The sequence below is a fragment of the Electrophorus electricus genome, chromosome 13 (assembly GCF_013358815.1).
Source record: "Electrophorus electricus isolate fEleEle1 chromosome 13, fEleEle1.pri, whole genome shotgun sequence".
In the NCBI taxonomy this organism is placed as follows: Eukaryota; Metazoa; Chordata; class Actinopteri; order Gymnotiformes; family Gymnotidae; genus Electrophorus; species Electrophorus electricus.
Window position 1 is genome coordinate 2804210 of NC_049547.1, and position 22999 is coordinate 2827208.

At 39.9% G+C, this 22999-nt stretch overlaps 1 protein-coding gene and 1 long non-coding RNA gene across 3 annotated transcripts; both read left to right on the forward strand.

The window, feature by feature from the left end:
- Positions 1-3665: 3665 nt before the first annotated feature.
- On the forward strand, positions 3666-5921 carry foxa2 (forkhead box A2). The gene is made up of 2 exons (XM_027004853.2): positions 3666-3854; positions 4499-5921. The coding sequence occupies exons 1-2, from the start codon at positions 3789-3791 to the stop codon at positions 5660-5662; spliced, it is 1230 nt and encodes a 409-aa protein (XP_026860654.1). The 5' UTR covers positions 3666-3788; the 3' UTR covers positions 5663-5921.
- A 1697-nt stretch (positions 5922-7618) lies between these two features.
- Positions 7619-19525, forward strand: LOC113574115. Of its 2 annotated transcripts, none has more exons than XR_003410285.2 (3): positions 7619-7666; positions 19231-19390; positions 19485-19525. It is a non-coding gene; the product is annotated as an uncharacterized LOC113574115 (long non-coding RNA). The 2 variants fall into 2 exon arrangements; XR_003410284.2 differs by lacking the exon at positions 7619-7666 and adding an exon at positions 17930-18013.
- The last annotated feature ends 3474 nt before the right edge of the window (positions 19526-22999 follow it).

Genomic DNA, 22999 nt, shown 5'->3' on the forward strand with positions numbered 1-22999 from the left:
GGTTCGAGGCAATTTAACGGGTCAGGCAGAAAAGCAGTGAACCTGTGCTAGATAATTCACTGCGTCACAGGTATTAAATGAAAGCAGTGAGTGGGAGCTGAATATTTTCATGTCGAAGTTCTCCAAAATGAGAGTAACAACTTGGTAAAGCATTTCTCATCTTTCCAGTTGATGTTTACGGGTTCATGGGTCAGAACTAGCAAACAAAAATGAACTGTGCTGTTACAATGCATCACTGAACCTTTTAATGGAGTGCCTGTTAAAAACTGCAATGCTCATATAATCTGAGCAGTGAGATTTCCTGTGCTGTTTCTGAACCACAGGAGACCTGAACCTGTCTGTATCTCACTTTGAATCTGAACCTGTCTGTATCTCAATATGACTTACGATAAAGTTGCATTCAAAAATGTGAGTACAACAAAGAGCACTTCTTCCAGACCTCCCACGAGAGGACGTGCTAAACGTTTCAGGAGCTTAAAAATAGCTTGACCCTTCTGCGATCTTCAACATGAATTCCTGTCTACAATGGGGAGAATGCAGGTCAGTGTTTAGAGATGCCGAGGCAATATTTGCTTAGAATACAGGGCCTAATGTATGAGTTTGGGCAGGATCACCTAGACACCACCCACAATGCTGGCACATTGCAACACACAGAAAGCATTCAAACACATGATGGATGCTCAGTGGTTATTCTAAGAGCACAAACAACAAAAAAATCCACATATACCCTAAATATGAACATAAATGTGAGGATTTACAATGAATGTTCCAATAGTCTTTTTGAGGGAACTGGGTTTGAAGGCTTGAAGAAGCAACCATATGCTGCCCAGGGCCCAGAGTAAATTAGGTGCAAAGTATAAGCCGATACCCTAGCACCTTCTGTTTGCTCCAAGACAGGTCATTTTGACCAAATACAAAAAAGTGACCTTCGCTACCAAGTATGCTCAGAATCTGTACTCACTCATGAATGATTAACTTAAAGCAAAATATCCCAAAAGTCCTTGATGCTGCACACCTGCTCACCAGAAAACAGCGACAATGTATAATAAGGTAGTTGTGCGACATTAAAGTGAAGTCTCTTAACACTCAAAAAATTCAGTGCATGAAACATGTCTCAAAAGGTTTCAAATCGTGATAATGATAATACAGATTTGACTGTAGGAAATGTAATGTCAATGTTAAACCAGCATTGCTATGTGGTGAAGCTCTACCTTAGTCCCTTAGGAATACTTAATAGCCTATGTAAGTTGGTCAATTCCATCATGGCCTTTGAAATAATTATATCATACCAATGTCAAAGAGATGGACGTCTCCTTAGTGCAATTAAGAAATAATGGAAATTTTCTAGATTGTTAAATTTATAATTACAACAGATATCATTTAAATTGAAAAAGATTTCGTTGTGTATAAAAGTTCTTAATCATTTATCAAATACAATTTTATCATAAATACAATTTATGTTAAATGTAATTTAGCATCAATAAGGCACTTTCACTTTTTGTCTCCATTTTATCCCCATGACCAAAAATAAATAAATAAAAAATCCGAACTTTAACCACTGAAACGGGTGTATTAATTTATTACCTATTAAGTAAGCAATCGTGTAAATGACACTGCGTGCAGATCTGAGCAGCAATTCTGAAACAGCGAAAACTGAAACCCGTTTAATCGATTTTACTGCGGTCAAGGGTAGGCTAACGAGTAATGCCATGAGAATTCGCACGTTGAGGGTTTGGGACAGTGTTTAGACTTTTTAACTGGATGCGTGCATTTCCATGAAAACTGATTAAAGAAAACGTGCACTTTGGGAATATTAACGTCAGCTTTATTCAAAGGAGCATGACATCGGCAATAATAAAAACGCTACTAGCCCGTATTTATTACGACTTCCAAACTGCGGTATGCTTATCAAGAGGAAAAGCAAACGAAAAAGCCGCGCGTCGATAGAAGAGTAATAATAATGTTATTAGTTTTCGTCATTAGTTTTAAAAATGTTACAAAAAATGTCAAGCATTTCTCTCAAATTAACAGAACCTGCGCGCAGTCACAGCGTTTTTTTGCGTCACCTTAACGCCGTTTACACATTACACACAGGTCCAAATAAACTCCCCAGATTATATTGACATTTGTGTGCCTGTGCTGCGCAAATACGTAATCAAACAGATACTAAACGATAACACTGCTGGACAGGCACGTGCCAAACACCTAGGCATTAATGTTAATGCCTCGTGGTTGAGTTATGGATAAACTAGGGAATAAACATTCTAAAATATCTTTGTATGGAGCATACACAGTCTCGAAAGACATAAGCACATACACAGAAACATCTATACACTGTTTTGACCAACATGCAAATTAGCAAAATCACATTTTAAGTAATGAACAGGTAAGTAAATTCTGAGGCCAAAAGGGGGCGCCCTCAAACGCTAAGGCATCTCTGTACAAAGTACCAGCAATGCAAGACGGGCCTACCTCTTAAGACCAGTTTTAAAATGTGAACATTTTTATAAACAAACAAACAAATAAATAAATCTGCCATTTTCATTTTGGTCAAATATCAGTTCATCAGCTCACCCTTGCCGGTGGGCAAACCTGACGTAAAATTCTTCTGCATATATTTGCTACACTTAAGTTTAAGTATGCTATATGAAAATTTTAATTACCTGGACTCAAGGATCTTCACACTTTCTCCTGCGTACCAAACCGTATCAGCATTCGCCTGCGTGATTCGCCTCTTTCGTGGATAGTCAAACACATTGGATAAATGTTAGGCTACTTTGTTTAGTGAAGGCAATCAAATCTGGTCACTGAGCTCTACAGAATCAACACTGATGACCCGTGTGCTAAGAGTGAGCTCTTACATTAGCAAACTATGACCTGCTAGTAGTTACATACATCAGCACACACACAAACAAACGTAAAACCAGCAGGAAATATCATACAGATCATGGCAACTTCTTTCACGCTGCATATATTTTGGTAATGCTATTTTGAATGAATTAGGCTTTTTCGATATAAAAGCAAGTAGGCTTTTGATTTTAAGTTATAGAAACGTTTTTCAAACTTTGTCTATGTAAAATGTGACAAACACTACATGAGATAACTCAAACCTATCACATGTATTTGAAAGGAATGAGTTCAAATAAGCGGTCAAGAAAAGCGGTGTATTTAACCATAAAAATGGTTCAGTGACTACGAAAAGCATATGAATTTATTCTGATTTCAAGTAAATTATGTCCAAACATGAAAGTTTGATAAATTGTTCAAGGAAGACGTCCTTTAGTAGGTGACGTGAATCGTCAAAATTGATCTAGAAAGGCTGTGCATGATAAAACACCCCTTTACAATTCTTCGCCCCTTTATCCTGCTGGAATACAATAAGATTAGGTTATAATGAATCTTTTCAAATGGAGGCTGCTCTTTTCAAGCAGTGCAGGTGTACAATAGGGGGGCAAATCGAGAAGTCTCACGCCTAGGTGTGAGCAGATTATTCAAATAGGGCCAAGTGAAGAAGGGATTGGAGGCTCGCCGGGCGCACAGCGCTATATCATAGCGTTAACAGGCAGGAGCAGGCGTCATTTGAACTCCAGTCATCAGCAGACGCCTCTCAGCGTCCGTGGGCACGGCTGGCTCACACACACACACACACACACATGCGCCAGCCCTTGACAGGAGAGCACAACTACGACACGAGTATCCTGTGGTTCCAAACAACCACCGGCGTCGCCGCCTGCCAGAGGACGCTCTTGTGTGGGAAAACGATTTGAAAAATAGAGGAAATCTCCAGGATGCTCGGTGCTGTCAAAATGGAAGGACACGAACACGCAGACTGGAGCTACTACGGAGAGCCTGAGGTGGGTCCCCTAAATACATATATATATATTTTTTTTCTCGTCAAAAGCCGATTCCGTTTTATACAACTCAATATTAGCCCAGAGATAATATTAACTTTGAGATCAAATATTGACTTGAGGCGCCTCCAAATCCTCCCCCATCTCGACGCCCCGCACTATCCTAACAAAGTTGTGCTCGACATGTTATACCAACTTCCTTCCTATTGTCGACTCTTATGTATATATGACTAAATACCGCAATACTAATTATTATTTTAGCACAAAGCGAAAAGGACGTTTTGCTTAATTATGTTAAAATATGCTTAGTTCCCATTTCTTGTCTAGTAGCGTAGACGCGGTGATTTACAGAGGCTTACAGGCAAATGTACTAATTTTCCCAAATTGTTTTTTTTTATGATTCCCTGAAATAAGTCTTATTCTCATTCGATCGGACAACAATGGGAACGTTTTTACGCATTTTAAGATCAAATCAAATAATTTAATACACCTTTGTTTCCAAAGGTGATCGAATGCAATGTTTCATTTGAGTTCCCATATCTCCTCTGATAGCTCTTTGTGTGTGCGTGTGTTTGTGTGTGTGTGTGTGTGTGTGTGTGTGTGGTTTTTTTGGTCACAAAAATGAAACTATTTTCTCTCTTTTTTAGTGTTATACCTCAGTTGGCAACATGAACACTGGACTGGGAATGAACTCCATGAACACATATATGACCATGTCTGGAATGAGCACCACGGCAAACATGACGGCTAACACCATGAACATGTCCTATGTCAACACGGGGATGAGCCCGTCAATGACTGGCATGTCCCCGGGTACGGGGGCGATGGCCGGCATGGGCACGGGAATGACGGGCATGAGCGCAGCCCTCAGCCCCAACATGAGTCCTATGGCGGCGCAACCGCCCTCAATGAACGCCTTGACCTCATATACCAACATGAACGCTATGAGCCCGATGTATGGTCAGTCTAACATTAACAGATCGAGGGACCCCAAGACGTATCGAAGGAGCTACACGCACGCTAAGCCACCGTACTCCTACATTTCGCTGATTACAATGGCCATTCAACAGTCGCCAAACAAGATGCTAACACTAAGCGAAATTTATCAGTGGATAATGGACCTTTTCCCTTTCTACCGTCAGAACCAGCAGCGTTGGCAGAACTCAATTCGCCACTCGCTGTCCTTTAATGACTGTTTCGTGAAAGTGCCTCGCTCCCCAGACAAGCCTGGAAAAGGCTCGTTTTGGACCCTCCATCCCGACTCAGGCAACATGTTTGAAAACGGTTGCTATCTGAGGAGGCAAAAGCGCTTCAAATGCGAGAAACAACTAAGCAAGGAGTCCGGACGGAAGTCATCAGAGGGCGGATCAAACAGTAGTTCCGAGAGCTGCAATGGCAACGAATCCCCGCATTCCAACGCGTCCACCAACGACCACAAAAGGTCATTGTCCGACATGAAGTCGAATCAGGGTCTGAGCCCAGAACATGCAGCCTCGCCGACTTCGCAACAGCATCTCATGGCGCAGCACCACTCTGTCCTCGCGCACGAGGCGCATTTGAAAGCAGAGCATCATTATTCTTTTAACCACCCGTTCTCTATCAACAACCTCATGTCATCAGAACAACAGCACCACAAAATGGACCTAAAGACATATGAACAAGTGATGCATTATGGTTACGGTTCTCCGATGGCCGGCGCACTATCCATGGGGTCAATGGCGGGCAAAGCGGGCTTTGATTCGTCGCCATTGGCAGCGGACACATCATATTATCAAGGTGTGTACTCGAGGCCAATCATGAACTCCTCCTAAAGTCTGCTGGACCTTCTCACACGTTTGTAGATTTGTAAAAAGTACAGTCTGTGCATATGTATTCTGGATTTTTGACGTTTCTCGTTAATTTAGTGTTCAAGTTTATTAGTAATTATTTTGTAAAGACAAATGTTGTGAAGAAACGAATGTGAACAGCTCTACAAGCGACTTTGAAATGGACCAAATAACGCCTGAGTACGGGGAATCTTTAATGAATGAGAGGGACGACAGTTCTTCAGTCATTTGTGAAATCCTTATTTATGGCTTGTAAATGTGTATTCTTGTAGCTGATGACAAGAACAGAATCTATATTAAAGTGTTATCTGAATTTTTACTGACCACCGTGAATTTGGTTGTTATTCATTCATTCATGTTTTTAGTGGTAGGCTTCTTTCTCCTCAACAACGACCCAACAAATTATTAATCGCAATTTGAGTGTATGCCGGTCTTTTCAATGTTCTCTTCATATCATGATTTAAACAGATATAATCTGACTTATTATGGACAAAGCATAGTTATGAAAATAAAAATGGCATTAATATAAAAACTAAGGTTTATTAAGAATGTCATTTTATTTTCAACCCAAACACGTAGACAGTGAATAAGGCGGTGCAGACCTCTCTCTTGGCTTCCCCCCCACCCCAGAACCAATTAGCCACTTCCCCAATAAACAGGCCCACATAGTTTAAACAGCTTTCACTGGTACTGTGCGTGAAATTAGGCAAGGATTCAGTATGGTTATTCTGATGACTAACGCCGCAGTGTAACTGGAATTTAAATTGAAACGCACGTGCTGTGCTTCATATGAAACATACACAGAATTACGTTAAAATTATAATTCCCAAAATAATAACATTTCCTTACTTTCAAAATGAGGAGACTAATGAAAACGATGTGAACAAATATGGTATGATTATGAAAACGTCAAAGGATACCCATGATCACCATCATCATTAACAATATCAACAACAACAAATAAAAAAAATTATAACAACCACAATAATAATAATAATAATAACAACAATAATAACATTATTATTATATTTTACGTTAAAAAATCAAAAAATAAAATACTTAGTAAAAATAAATTATAATATATTTAGTAATTCATGTTATGATTTCATGATTATCACCGACACAAAATTGATCAGATGAATCAATCAGGTAGTTTTAAATCAAAATTTCCAATCTACAAGTTTGTCATTTCGCCATCCGTATGAATTCTTTTCTAGGGCGCGCTGGTCGCGCAACAGGTTTCTGGAAGCCAATAAAAAAGGCCTGCTCCCTGTTAAATACTTTGTCTTTGCGGAGAGAAGCGTAAGCCTGATTGACAACGGCAACCCGTATGCGTCTGCACAGTGTGTTATATTCGAACACACCTCTCCTTACAACAGATAAAATACTCAAGTAATCGACCCAAAAGCCGTCCGCAGTTTGTAAATCATACCGCATGTTAGTAAAATGCGACTACCAGGGAACAAAAAAGTTACATCGTAATCAGTTACATGTGCTCACAACGCGTGGCCTCTCCAAGTTGAATTACGGACAGAGGCCGTTTCTAGGCTCTTTATGTTTAGAGCAGCAGTGTGCGCGCTGGGCAAGCCTATTTCAAACACTCGTGATCTGCGAACAAACAAAAACTGGTAAACAATGAAAATATGCTATTAATACATATATAGTACGTGTGCATGGAAGACAAAATTGCAAGATTGTAAACTGTGAATGAAAGCACGTTACTTCTAGGTAAATTTACACAGATATTAAATTTTGTTCCCCTCATTTTAGACATAATGCTAGGCTGAATTTTTATAGCGCACCGATCGATATCTCTGTAAAATAATCATTTTTTTAAACTAGCGGGGCAGTGAAATCTTTGCTTTGTGCTAAAGTCAACAGTGACAGAGTTTGAGCTCAAATAAATGCTGTGATGCCTCTAGCACTTTGCAGAAGGCAGCGGGCGAGTCAACTCCAACTGCGCACTGAGTCCTTTCCAGTAGGTTACAGGTAGGAACATTTCACGTTCTCATATACGATTTCGATAAATTCATTGCTCTCGTTTAGGACTTTTGTCGGCATGCTGGAATTTAGACTCGAGTGTCTGCATTTTACAGGGAACGCGAAAGGTTGCACACCCTTGAATTCATGACAATATGGTGTGATGATTCAACCGCGACTACTTGAGACGTGAGCTTTAACACTACCATAGCTGTCCTCAAGTCTTTTAGGCAACTGACAGACGCCGATGCCAGCTGATTGATGTCATTCATACTGGGGAATCCTGCCCAGAACTTCCTAGACCATTCATAACAAATTTCTAGAGTTAAGGTACTTGGAAATGGTTGAGTTGTTTTTCCACTTGGCAGATGCTTTTGAAAACTCGAAGATAAACAATGTAAATGAAAAATTCGCGTTTTACAGGCTAACTCATAGCTTAAAGTAGGGTTGGTCCTTCACACAAAATTAATGCTGACGGCAGCAGAATAATATACTACGCGGACAAGCACAGGTTACGCACAATAAATAAAATAGTGATAATGAAAGACGTCTATGGGATTGTCAGCGAACGCACATCTAATGCTCGCTATGTGACTATCTCGCATTTAGACTAGGTCACGCAGTTGGTATAGGCATGTATTTAACAGACAATCGATATAAAGGCAAAACAGAACATTTACGGGCTATGGCATAATTATATAATGTGCCTATACGGTTTAATGCCTATTAATATTTATTTTTGGTAATAATAACAAATATAACATTATTATTATTATTATTATTATTATTGTAGTAATAGTTGTATTACGACGACAGCAACAATAATACGAGTTTTGTATTTTACAGATTTTGTATATTACATATAAAATCTGTTACAATCCATTAATCTCATTATGATTAAGAGTCATACTGAGAGGCCCTCCGACATTTAAACCACTCTAGTTTTATTAATTCTATATTGAGAAATTCTAATTATATTAATTATATATTCAGAGATACTACTGTTACTATATGACTATTACTACTACTATTACTAATAATAATAATAATCATCGACATTATTATTATTATTATTATTATTATTATTATTATTATTATTATTATTATTATTATTAAAACTGTCAATAAACCTTGTGTCCGATGCGGTCACCTTAAAGTCTTTAAGGTGTCATTATTAAAGTGAATATATAAAAAGCTGGAACTAAAAACGTAAAGACGGCGATAAGATACATGGAATCTAAATACTGATTTTAGTGCATAATAAGATTCCAGATTAATACATATTTAAGAAAGATGAAAAAAACGACTTGTATTATTTTTCCGTAGTAGTAAATAAATATAATTTCTTTTGAACTTTACCATTTGAGCATAATGTTTGAGCAAATAAAAGACTGCAAATAGCCAATAGCCAAATCACCAATTACATTCACAGTTACTGCATTACTTAAATTTTGATGTACCGAGATCGGAGGAATTGGTGGCAGCATTCCACACATTTTAAATCACATTTGCCTTTCCTAGTTGTTTGCACAATTGACGTTTTACTGATTTCACTGATAAACTGCGTCTACGTATGCCTGTTGGACTTAAATCCTGTATTTCTTTAGCATAAATATAGCCTATGCTAGTTTTGCACCCTGGTGAGCTTTCAAACCCTACAATTATCAAACAGTTTGTGGTTAGAGATGTAAACAAGGGCAATATAAAAAACGATCTACGATATAACGAAATTTGGGGGTCTTACATAACCTACATGGCCTTTATAGGCCAATCAGTAGCACGCATTTTGCTCCACTAAAGCTGGAACACCCAAGTAGAACCGTCTCCAGGGAGATGGCGGACACCGATCTTACAAGCTGTAATTCTGCTTTTAGCCCTTTGCCGGGATAGGGCTGTCCACACTATGCCGACTTAACTTCTCTCTGAGACGAAATACTTTTAATCCCAAAGCGCAGCAAGCGAAGCTGCTATCCCACAGTATATTAAAAGAACACACATTCAGTGCGAGTTCGAAAGGCAGATTCGCGACAAAAACTAGACAAAGAAAGAATAAAAGGAAAATAATCTGAGATGTCAGTATCACTTGCATCAGAAGGACTTAACAGGGGGTGAAACGGGCTAAAAGGATTTTTTTATATACGTACAGAATGTCGTGACAACAAAATATGCATGTGCGAAACCATATCGAAATATGGGCCTACACTGCGTTTACGTTTACTACATTTATGTGGGTCTTGTGTGACAGCCTAATAAACAGTAAAACCTACCACTGGCATAAGGAATTTAAATATATTTAAATGCAGGCTTAGGTTTATTCATTTTAATACGTTCTATTACTTATTTTCTTTGTGATTTTATTCATTGGGCAATGTATTTTCTACGGCACAGGAATATGAAAATCAGTTTCAAACAAATGCTTAAGCTTATGCCGTGTTTAAATGGTCGTCCAGTTTTTTACAATACGATTTAATTTATCAAATGTGTCTTTCTGACTAACGGATGTCTCAGCTGTGGTATATTTCTCAATGTGTCAAACATTCGTCGGTAGTATCAGTAACTTTGGAAAGCACATACATTACAGCACTATAAACCGGCACCTTGATACCTCATTCTTATATTTTACTATTATATAGTCAGCATCCAAGAAAAAATAAGAGCGGTTTTGTAGGCCTATTCGCGATACTGAACCACATTTACGGGATTAGAGCCTGATAAATGAAATGCATTAGGAATGTCCCAATGATGGAAAAGGGTTTGAGTATTATACAAAAATATCAAATTTAAAGACTTATATCTAAAACGTGTAAGCGACTGATGCAGCACACGAACATAAAACTTGTTTAGCACACATGCACACGTGCGTGCTCATCTACGCACGCACGCGCCGACAACCATCTAATCGGGACATGAGAAAGTAGTTCAGTGGTATTCCTCAGAGATAAAGATCATGGATCAATTCGACTAAGCTGTTAAAACACACTGCCAGTCAAAAGTTTGGGGACGACTGTTTTTTTCTCTTGCTTTCAAAATTGCAATAAATAAATGAGCATGTTTTTATGTTGGTATACCACTTAAAATATTGAAGACTATCTCGTTTTATTTTGAGGAAGATTTGTGACAGTAACTGGTATAGTATTTAACCATTCTAATTTCTTCATATTAAGTTTTCTACACATTTCTCAATTTCTCAGTGATCCTCAAAATATATTCCGATCATAATTTAGGCAAAACCATATCCAGGAAGACAATGATTAACATGACTGTTGAAAAATATGTCCAAAGTATTAGTAAAACTGTTTTAGCACACACACACACACACACACACACACACACACACACACACACACACACACACACACATATATATATATATATATATATATATATATATATATAAAATACTAGATTTACACAAATTATATATATATAATTTTGTGTAAATCTAGTATTTTTCAGATAGTATGAATAAAAAGCAAAGTGTCCTCAGACATTTGATGGGCAGAGTACAGTCAACAGCACTTCAGTTTAAATTAGGCTGCAATATTCATGTGTCTCTAGATTCAAAAAATTCTGTACAGAACAATATTCTTGCATTTCTGTGCAGAGCACCATTAGGGAACCATACTGAGCAGTGTAATTCAAATAATATTGCAGAGGAAAGAAAGCTGGTAAATATGTCTCCCTTGAAAAACTGTTAATCTGTTATCACCAGATTAACTAAATGTTGCATAGCAGGTGACCTCAAACATCTGAAATGGAGCATATGTATTTAGATTTTACAAACCTGGACAATTAGCAAGCTATTGCACTACATGAATCTCGAAACATTCACACTGTCCATAATCACCCAGTCCCACTTCGGAGGGTGAGGGCGCATCGCAGCCGCGCGGCACGTTTAGAGCCCCTGCAGATTCAGCCGAACGTGTTCGTTTAAGGATGAAAAATCAGCAGCAGTAACCTTCCCCTCTTCGTCATGCAAGGCACGAGCATATAGAATACGTGCATGTGTGGGTGGAGTCAGATATGTGTTTAGGTGATGGGAAATGCAGCATGCCCCACAGGTCGGATTCATACAATACATTTCTATTCACCCAAGCAGTGCCCCACAGTGTATGCTGCAATGATGCATGATGATTGAAAGTTGCAATGAACTTTTGCAATGAACCTTTAAGCAAGTGATCGTAAGGGCTGGCCTCTACATCGTTTGCTTTTAACGTTCCCATCATCTTTGCACGTCCTCCATTTCCACAACTCAATTTATTTGAGTGTTGTCCTGCTGAGGCTCTAGTATAGGCTGTAGAAATCCAGATGGATGGCAGCGGAAGTTGAGCAGGCATGTGACCATAGTCGGGAGAGCGTTCACACTGCTCTAACAGGAGGGTGTGAAATTCTTGTCCCGGGCCTCCTCTCAGACAGGTCTCTCCAAATCAGGTCTGGCCAGACCTTTACACATGACGAACCTTCAGATTTGTTGTCTAAAATAAACCTATGTTCAAATAGAAAATACAAGAATCTCCTTTTATCTTTTCCAGTGTGCATATTATTTGTACTTTTCCAAAAGAGTGCATATAGATACAATAAAACAGACTGCACTATTCAGCATGGCCACATAGGCTAGCTCATGTTTACCCACTCCCCCCTGTGTGGACATTCACATACGTATGTGCATGGTATGGATGCCAACGCTACTCACTCTCATCCAACATTTCCTCTGGTTAAAGGCTGCAGTTAAATATAAGTCACTGGGAAGGACACTCAACTCATTAAATCTTAATGAAAGCAATAAACACAGGCGCCAGCAATTCATTCAGACTTCCAAACCAATCTCCATTTCCCGCTAAAGGCAAACAAGCCCAGATGCCCCAGAGTGATTCTCAGAATAACAAAAGCAAATCAAATTTTGTCCTGCATGTGTTCCCAATGCAGAAATGGCAGAGGCGATGGGTTATCCTGAGACAGAGCATGTCCAATTTATTGTACGTGAGACGGGTGTGTCACAGAGGTGATTCCAGCAGTTTCTATGACACCAAAGGGCTTGTAGTTGAGAGGACTGCAGACATACTGTATTCATGCAATATTCATGGGAACCCTTTTCTTCAAGGAAGAACTGGGCAGGCATGCATGACAAAAAATAATCAAGTCTAAAGCATTTCTGCACACCAGAGTTACATTCTGTAATATTATTCCATGCATTTTTTTCCTTGTATGTAGATACAAAGTTGCAACAAATGAAGCTCTATGTCAGATGCAAATGATGCTCTGTTGAAAATCTATTCAATATTCTTTCAAAGGCTGTTAATTCCTGATTGTATATACACAGACTGTACTGAGTTTGATGGCACTTAAAATTGCATGTTATTGTAATGAAGCTTTCCTATCACAGTCTACTATATAATTCTTCAACCTTCACCCAGAATTATGTGAATCCTCATTTTAACACAATATAAAGGCAGACATCATTCATCACACTGATATTAATGCTCGAATAAGGCACTGTTTAAAAGCCCAGAGGTGCTTTTAGCATATCTGAACAGATTACTTGTACTACATGTTAGTGCTCCCCTGACACAGACAATTTAGCCCATGTCTGCTTACCACTGACAGTGATAGAGTAGCCAGGCTAATTAAATTTTCTGTCAGATTAAGTCGTGTTACTATTGTCAAGACAGCAGATTTATTAGCGGCGATCGCATCCCTTTATTTTGCAATTTGCAAAAGAGCGAAGCCCAGCCGAGACTTGGAGATGACAATAACGGAATCAATTAGAGAAAGAAATAACAAGGCCTTAGAGCCACATAAAAAAAGCTGTGATGTTTGTATGGAACACATAATTATATCACTCCTCAGAGACTCGGCTGTACAAATTAAAACAACATTCAAAGGCAATCACAAAAAATGAAGATGGACATAATGGATATAAAAACCAAATAGTGAAAAAAATTCCATTTTTCCTAGAGGAGGAGCAAAACAAGGCTCATCTTTTTTCAAAGCTTCAAAGTTTTACCAACCGTTACCATAACTGTACTTCTGGAGCTTAAGAGGATCAACCCCCTATTAAAGTCACTCTTCCCAGAGACTGTTCCTCTATTTCTCCAATGCAAATCATGGGCATAGTCATCTTTCCATGCAAAACCAAACACTATTAGACACGAGTCCAATGTGACGAATCCTTTGGAGTCGTTCAGATAATTTATAGCAGGGAAAAGATTGACTAAGAAATAGGGATTGCTTATAAAAAGAACATTTACAAGAAGGTAAGCTTTTCAAATACTTAGTGCCCTCGATGGTGTGGCATAAAATCCCTTTAAAATACCAACTTGACTGGTAGTTAAAGCAATGGTAAAACAGATGTTTAAGCATTTTGTTTGCATCAGATGTACGAAAAGTTTAAGTTTTAAAATGACTGCTGTCATTGTAGTGCCAAGAAGAAATACAGAGTAAAGGCCTTGTTCAAAAATACATGTTTTACTTTTCCCACATAACACATTGGAGGGTCACCATTCTGTTGTCTAAATACAATTTCTAGCCAGTCCAATAACTGCAATACAACTGGACCAGAATTCAATATGCAACATATGAGTGACGGAAGGTTTTGTGCTTTTCCATGTCAGACAACAAATTATCGTGCACATATAACATTTTTAATCATGCTTCTGTAAGCCAATACGCTGCATAATACAACTGTTGTAAAAGCAAATTAATAAGAATTAAGTCCATGTAAGTCTTAATTACTAATCTATTTATCTATCTATCTATCTATCTATCTATCTATCTATCTATCTATCTATCTATCTATCTATATATATATATATATATATATATATATATATATATATATTTATTTATTTATTTATTAAACACAGTGTATCAAGTACAAGGTGTCTAGCGAAAGGAGATGTCCAGCATCTAGAAGAGAGGACATAGCTACTAGCGTACATTTCACTGAGCAGTTGGTGATAAACGCAGTCAGCCCCTCCATGGCTTAAAGCAATTAATTCAGGCACCCTGACATCAACTCTCCAATCCTCTGACAGCTTGGAGCCCAAATCAAAATGCTAGTTCTCCTGGGAACAGCAGAAGATAGCCGGCTCTTTTCTGGACTGTTTGCTCACTGGGCCTGAGAGCAATCTTACCCGCCGAATGAAATGCAAGGACACAAACAATGTGGTGGCGAGAGAATGGGAGACGGGAATGAACAGTTTGGACTATTTGCTCAGCAGAAGGGCAGCCACAATGGCTGGCCCATGGCTTTCCCATGCATCAAGCCTCTTAGTCTTAGCGCTCCTTTGTTGCAGGGTTTCGTTCAGATAAGAGCCCAGCTGCCCCATGCATTTAATTCCCATTGTACGGCATACTGTATAGCCATTGATCTGCTTTTAGGTGGCTTTTCGCCATTTTGTTATTCCACGAGCAAGCATCATATCGCACATGTATCTCCAGGGCCGGGCTTCACCTCTGCGTGTGCAGCCATTTAGGGAGGACAGTCCAAGAAAACAAACAAGGTCAAGACGGTGGTCATGGCGCAGGACGGTGTCCTGTTTTGGACGCATGTGCTGTAGTGATGGCCATCTCATTAAATCAGCTGCACCTCGAATCAGACCAGTTAAGCAGTTACTAATGGAAAAGTCAAGGATCAGACAGTCAGAAAATGCCATGAGGGGAGATAAAAACCCAGAAAAGAAATCTTGTTCCTTTTGTGCCACAGTTTTGAAGCTAGGATTCTTAATAAGGTGTGCAAGTTTAAAAGAACTTTACGCCACCATGTCAGATGAATTCCATGCCACACCATGTGCCATAGCTGGGCATCCATAGCAAGCACTCTCTGTAATGTGAACAATAACGTAGGAATTGGCCAAAACAAAGTGTGTTTAGAGTTAGGGGTTTACGTTATAGTGGGAGGGCTGGTTAGAAGCGTAAGAGAATGTCCTATTATATCTCTATCATATTTCAAAGAGACAGGCTATGACACATCATTGTAAAAATGCCATTTGGGTGAGTAGATCTCACAGAAGCCACCAGGCTCACCAAGATCTGTGGTCCTGGAATGATGCTGCACAATGCAAGAGAGAGAGATATACAACACAAAGCTTTTTTGCAGTAGAGCATTTTAATAGCTGCAGCAATATGAGTTAGTTTGTGTTCTTCGTGCTACGCTCTTTTAACCTGTATGTGCATGCCCATGTGTGTGTGCATCTGCGTGTAAACACACGAGTGCGTGTGTGGGATGGTCCTGCAGTATGCTTCACTGATGCTAAAGTAACGCTCTGTTCACGGCATTTCAACACTTCTTTAACTTGCCACCACTGTGTAATTTATGAGTGCTGAGACATGACGTGGAGCAGAAATGAAAGAGAATGACTAAGTCATATAAGATGAAACACACAAAGGCTGGGTGATTAGCAAGTACCGGAACCCGTTAAAGATACTGCTCTGAGAACACACACGAATACACACACTCAGTGCTGTACAGGCCTTTGCATACAATATAGCTGGCTGCCCTAAGCATATAAAAATCAACTGATTAAATAAGCACTTATTGTCCCTCTAGATCTCAATATGCTGAGTTTATTCAAATGATTTGTAGGTAACTGATTCATATGCCATAAGATGATTTCTTTATGAGATTAATTATCTAAGTATGCATCTTAAGTGCAGTGTGTGAGGGCAAACCAAATGAGTTGAGACCATTTCATAAACCATTTGAATAGAGTCAATGAAATTAAAGAGGATGGAAGAGCACCCCCGCCACTATTAAAAAATACCTGAGTGTGATTATAAATAAAGTACTTACAGATTTCATATAAAATACTTTATAGAAGGCTGTGTTGTCAGAAATCTGTTAAAAAAAATCACATTTTTTTGGCATATTAGATTGTGCCTGTCTATTTAGCTTTAAGTAAATAACTCTCAATGGCATTGTGTCTACTGCTGAAGTAGAACGATTCTCCGTGGCACTAAAGACTTTCATGTCATATCTTCCTTTCATTCTTGGGGATTAGTGCCTTATTCAAGGGGGCAATTACAAAGCTACACAGTGGAAGGGTGGGGCTTTAAGAGCCTGCAGGTCTCCGCCATTTCGGTTCATTTTGTTTCAGTGGTGCTTCATGCAGGGATTTGAACCTGTAACCCGATAGCTTTGATGCAAAGCACTTCCCCACTGCAGTACTTTAAATGATCAGCACAGCATTGTTGGACGGACTTCACACTGCAAAGAACTGTGGTTAAATCCATTCCATCAAGAACTCTATAGGAACCTCCTTTTATGAAGCCATTTCTTAACTCACTGAAATAATGAAATGATATGTACTGGTAATGTCGTTAAAAACATGCAAACAGTACACTTAAAACACACAAAAACTAAAAACACTAAAAACTTAAATGGGGTTCAAGCTCTTGAACATTTATATGCAGGAGGTTTTTTTTAAATTATTTTGTAAATTGCTTGGTTCTTTGTAAAATGCATAACTAATTTCTTCATTTGGCACATGGTCATCCTGGAAATCATGACCTTAATGTTCTTGGTTGCAACTTAAGCATAAAGGATTATTACCAGTCTTTGACATGTGTGTTTATTGATTTGTTTTTTATGCTTTTTCTGGACATGTTGGTGACTTGGCACATGTCCAGCATTTCACAACTTACCACACAACAGCAAGTGAAAACAAATGCAGAATGCGAACTGACTGTTTAAGGCAGGAGCGGCACGCATGAACCAACACCGACTACATTTCAAAACTGAAGCTCCTGTTTAGCAACATGTACGAAATAATCACTTACTGTCACAGAGACTTATAAGCAGTCTATGAGGAGGCTAAGCTCCATTATGGAAATACAGGTGTAGGTGAATGGCTAGCTAACTGAGACACTTTTAATAGGGAACGTGGTTTCCCTATGCAAATTTCAAACAGGGAGCTGGAGCCGATCTTTGAATAGGGTGAACAAACGGAATGACAGTTATAAGATGTTAGTACGTTAGACATGCCAACAGGTCAGTACTTAATAATGTTAGTACTTAATAACGTGGAGGACAGAGGATATTTGACATGTCAAAAACGGTTAGCTGGGTACCAAATCTGCTAGCTACCATTTAAAAATATTTCATATATTAACCACAAGCAAAGTGTGCATGAGGTTTTGGTCTCAGAGGAGGAATGATATATATATATACACAAAGCCTCACAGCTAATAAAGAAAGGGCTTCACCAGACTCTCCAGAACTCTGTCTCATCGACTGGTCTGCTCTCCCTGGTCACTGCTCTTCAGCGAGGACACTGGAGATAAGAGCCAGGGGAGGAGGAGACGGCTCCACCATGTCCCCTCGCTTGGCCTCATTGACCGGCCCATGGCACCGGCCAGGTATGACTGCAATGTTTAACCAGCCATCCATCTTCTACCTGTGCCTGGCAAACAGGCATCTCGGTCGGAGCCACGCCGCCGGCACGGCCTGCTCCCACTCAATAGAGCGGGGCCATTTATTTCCCCGTTGGCTGGGGCTCAGAATATATGCCTTCCTTTAATCCGCTTTTTATTTCCTTGACAGGGACTTTCAGTGTGTTAATGCATCTGCACAAATGTGTGGGTGTTGCTTGAGAGGAGAGGCTGCCTACTGCCAGGTTAAACTAGTGATTTGTGGTGAGCTCACCTTCCAGGCTCTTATCGGCAGAGTCCAGGGTTAATAGACAAACACACAGTGTGTAAACCCAGTCAGGAAGTTATAGGCTATTTTATTTTCAAGTATGTTAAAGCAGAAAAAACATAAGGATATTGCTGTAGAATGAGTCTTTTATATAAAAATGCCAGAAGGTTGTTGTTTCATTTGTTAAAATTGTTAAACTTAGTGATGCCTTTATTTAGCATGTTAGCATACACCTTCAATGTGCTCTCAGTTTACTGGCTACTCAGTGACACTTTCTCTTCAACCAGCTGTTGACTGATTGCTGATAAACTAAAATTTCATCCAACAGATATATTTTTTTCTGCAAGTTCACCTTCTACCGACATTTTGTATTTCTCTGTGTGTGTGCACCTGTGTGTGCAAAATGTGTGGATGTATTTTTTGAATGGAGGGGGCACCAGCAGCAAGTTTGGGCAGGGTGTGGCAAATGGTGTTGCAGAAACATTTTTAGTACAAGACTGAGGCTCTGTTGACTTAATACCCCTTTTAGAAAAACATGGCCTCATTTTCTGTTTTGCTCTCATAGAGTAAGCGCGTGTGTATGTGTGTGCACGAGAACACTTCACACACCACTCAAACACACAGCAATGAATGCTCACATTCTCCTTCACTTTGTAAAGTGAGAGCTTATTGTTGATATTTAATTAACCACAGCACAACCAAAACAAGACTGGAAATGAATAATCTTTCTCCATCATGTATCATGGATGCAATACGTATAAACAGAGAAAAATTTACATTTACATAAATGACCATGGCAGAAAAGCCTAATTAAGTTATTAACACTATTTTTGTCATTAGGTCTGGCATGGTGTGTGGGTGTAGGGGAAGCAGTTTGTATGAGCATGGATAAATTTACTTCTTTCTGTGTGTGAAAAACACACACATTTCCTTTCAGGTCTGGACCAATCAGCAAAGTTCACCAGGGGCATCCCTAAACCCCTCCACCCATTTGTGAAGCTGAGGCTTGCCACTCGTAACACCATCACCTACGACTCACCGGTCATGTCTGACCTGGGTGCGGATCGGAGATAGCATTCGTGTCTGCTAGGCCAAGGGTAGGTGGGTGGCTTCAGGGAGAACAAAAGGAGGTGTGACGTTAATGATTAACGGTGCTAAAAGCTCCTGCTTTTGTATCCCCATGGTACCCAGGGTATCTGATGGCCATGTGACCTACGTGGAGGAGATTGGCGGTGCGGGGGGTGGTGGTGGTGCGGGGGCGGGGTTGAGTGCTAGAGCAAACACAGGTGCCGTGGTTGGGTTGGAGGCGCATACGCTGCCAGGGACAACCGCAAACACAGGCGGCCGTGCCTAGTTACGGGAGCGGCCGCCCTCACCAACACAGCAGCCCACTGCTGCCTGTTGCCCACCTCTGCTCAGCATCGCCCCAACCGCACGCTTCACCACGATGACAGATGGAAACCACTGCCCTTGGTTTGTGCTGAGATTTCACCAAACATAGCTGCTTTAAGCTCTATTCCAGCTTTGTCAGCCACATCCCTAATCTTAATCATAATAAAAATAGTATTTTCTGTATAATGAAAGCTAATATTATAAGAATGCCTTATTTCTCACAGGGAATTTTCAGCATTAACATGTTATCATGTCACATCAAACTGCAAATCAGTTTGCCGAGGCTGCATGCTTCTCTGTGTAATTAATGAGCTATTCCTGATCATTCTTAATCATGGTATACGTCCTAGGGGAAGGTGTTAAGACACCATTTAACCTCACCATTTTCCAATATCACTTGCAGCTACTAATGCAACTTGGCACCAGGAACTGGAACTGTTGATAATGTAATCAGCTGATATGGAGACACTATCGGCAAAAAACACTTTCTGCCCGTCATACAAATGGCAGAAGCGATAACAAGAACAAAAGGTGCAATATATACATCTCCACTCTTAAAACCAAGGAAAGGAAAGTCCCCTGTTAGAGAAACACTTCATTCAGTTTTTAATTTGCTGAGCGGCGCGCTGTAGGTCAGGCGTATGGCTCTTTTACAATTCAGATACAAGTGTTTGTGCTCTGGTCACCTTGCAGTTAATTGCCAGCAATCAAGTGGAGCTAATCAAGGTCTGATTATGAGCGGAACCATGATAAAACCTTTACACTGCCAACACTTCACATAATCACAAGGGAAAATTAAATTGTGGAGAGAGACAGAATTAATGTGAGGAAGGCAAAGCGAGTCAGACAGAGAAAACCTTGTTTCTCAATTTAACAACAGATTTAAGATAACTGTGCATATGTGTGTACACACTTGTGTATGCACTCAGCACGGATAGGGACATAAGCCTGTGTTAGCTTTCTTCAGTGTCCAAACAAGGAGTCCTGGATGGGAGGCAAAATCAGGAAGTCACTCTGATGACACATTGCTTGAACTTCAGATCAGGGGGAAAAAAAATGTTATTTAACTCTTGACAGTGAAAATACTGTGTGCAAAGTTATAGATTTAGCTGGCCATGAAAAAATAACCAGAGAAATGTTTAGAGAACAATAGCCATTCTTGGAGTTTTGATGTTTTGATCAGCTAATTCAGCCCCTCTCTAGACATCTGTGTCCTTTGTCATCTGAGCGCTGTGTCGCCCCCTACAGACCACTGGCCACTATGGACAGCAGCACGGCTAGGCAGAGTGTGCTAGCTGTGCTAAAGATAGGCTACGTGAGCGTGGGGCAGGGCAGTGCGGGCCTCCATGGCTGGATCTGATGCGGCACACAAAAAGTGCCATGTGCAAACAGCTAGTGTGCTCATAAAAGACCAACTCTGCCTCCACACCTAGAATGAGGCAAAACCAGAGTGAAGAGTAAGCTACAAACTGACTATGTTCTTTACATAAGTTCACCCAGTTTGTATAATAAACATTTGTGCCTGATAGTTCTATACCAGGATGCCATATCACTTCCTTGTTTCCAGATATCCAACTAATTGATTAACACTAATTACATGGAAGGGGAGTGAAGGGCTCATTTATTATTATTATTATTGTTATTATTATTATTATTATTATTATTATTATTATTATTATTAATAATAATAATAACCTTATTTGCAAAGCAGTGGTAAAGCCAAAATTGGTCAGACTATATAGGGCTCACAGTATGTTTCCTATCTAGATGCGTGCTCAGGTGGTGAATCTTCAGGCCATTCCTTCATCTTGCATCACCATGTTTCTGAACACAGTGCCCAGTCCTGATGAGGCCATGTAGCACTGAATCCATAACTCTATCCTCTCATAATCGGTTAGAAGGCATTTCAAAATTCTTTAATATACTCACTCATTTATAAATACATATATAAAATGAAGAAAAAAACCCTCAAAAAACGAATGTTTTGATGTTTTCTGTATATATTATTGCTGTGTCATTATGCCTTTATTAAATTGCATATAAAATCTAATTTACCAAACCATTATAAACACCTACCTAGGATTTCCTGTCTCAAGTTGGAATTGCACACATAACCTACTGTATACTCTGTATAACCTAAGCATTTCATCACCACTAACCTGTTTGCTAATGCAAGTGTATGGTAATAAATTATGCAACACCGGAAAAAACTAAATCCCCACTAATTTATACTCTTTGTTCTTTCTCCACTACTCACTACTGGGAAAGCACCCAATAAAAATAAACACTTAATAAACAGGGAACAGCACTGATGAAGTGCAGTTAGGAGTGAAATGGGACGTGCACCCCATGTGAGGGCGCTTGTACGGCGGGCAGCGTGTGGGAGCAGGTGATGGCCTGGCCTTGTGCTGCCAGGCATCAATGCACGCAAAACTGTTTGATCTCATTTTATTCGCTGCCAGCAAAGACAGCAGAGGTGGGGATGTGGGTGGGGGGTGTCGTCCGGCGACAGGTGTAGCGCAGTGGTGTGGAAAGGCTGGCACTCCCTCTTCCTGTCCCTCCCTTTTACTCTCTCTGCGCAGCACGCATACAGGCTGGGACGAGACGTAGGCTGCGGGGAGTGCGTTCGGCACAGAGCTCAGACAAGTGGATGCTGCAGGTGTGATGGGGAGGAAGAAAGGACACAGGTATTGAAGGTCTGATGAGCAACTGCGCATTTAAGCTCGACGGTATGCGAAAGGTGGGGTGTAAGACACAGTGATGGGTACAGAAACCTCACAGCAGGCCAAGTGTCTTACTTTTACATTATTTGGACCAAAGACAGTCCAAGGCAGAAAAATGTCTATATTCCTTCTTTAAAAGTGGCACTGACAACAATTCACTTTTTACACAATAATGAACCAATTTATTTAATACCATCACTATGTAATATTAAATGCCTTATATGTAAAGTAAAAGCAAACAGCAGACAGTTAACAAAAATACATTAAAAAAATTCAGTATAGTACAGGTAAACCGAGACACTACCAAACACAGGGCTGCTTATAATTGCACATCTAATCATTGCACCTGTGTGTAATTTTGTGCAATTTGGAGTTTCTGAACAAGCATGAGCCGATGCGTGTTTGAAAGGGTGTGGCCAGGGACGAGACAAACAGCTGCTGTCTACTGGGGCTACCTGGTAGAATCTGCAGCTGACTGGGCCTCACCATTCATGCACACGCAGCACGTCCCATCTGTCAGCAGCCCATGTGGAGCAAAAATCAGCTTCTGGACCCATTCAAGGAAAGTGAAAGGGCTCCATCCATGAGCAG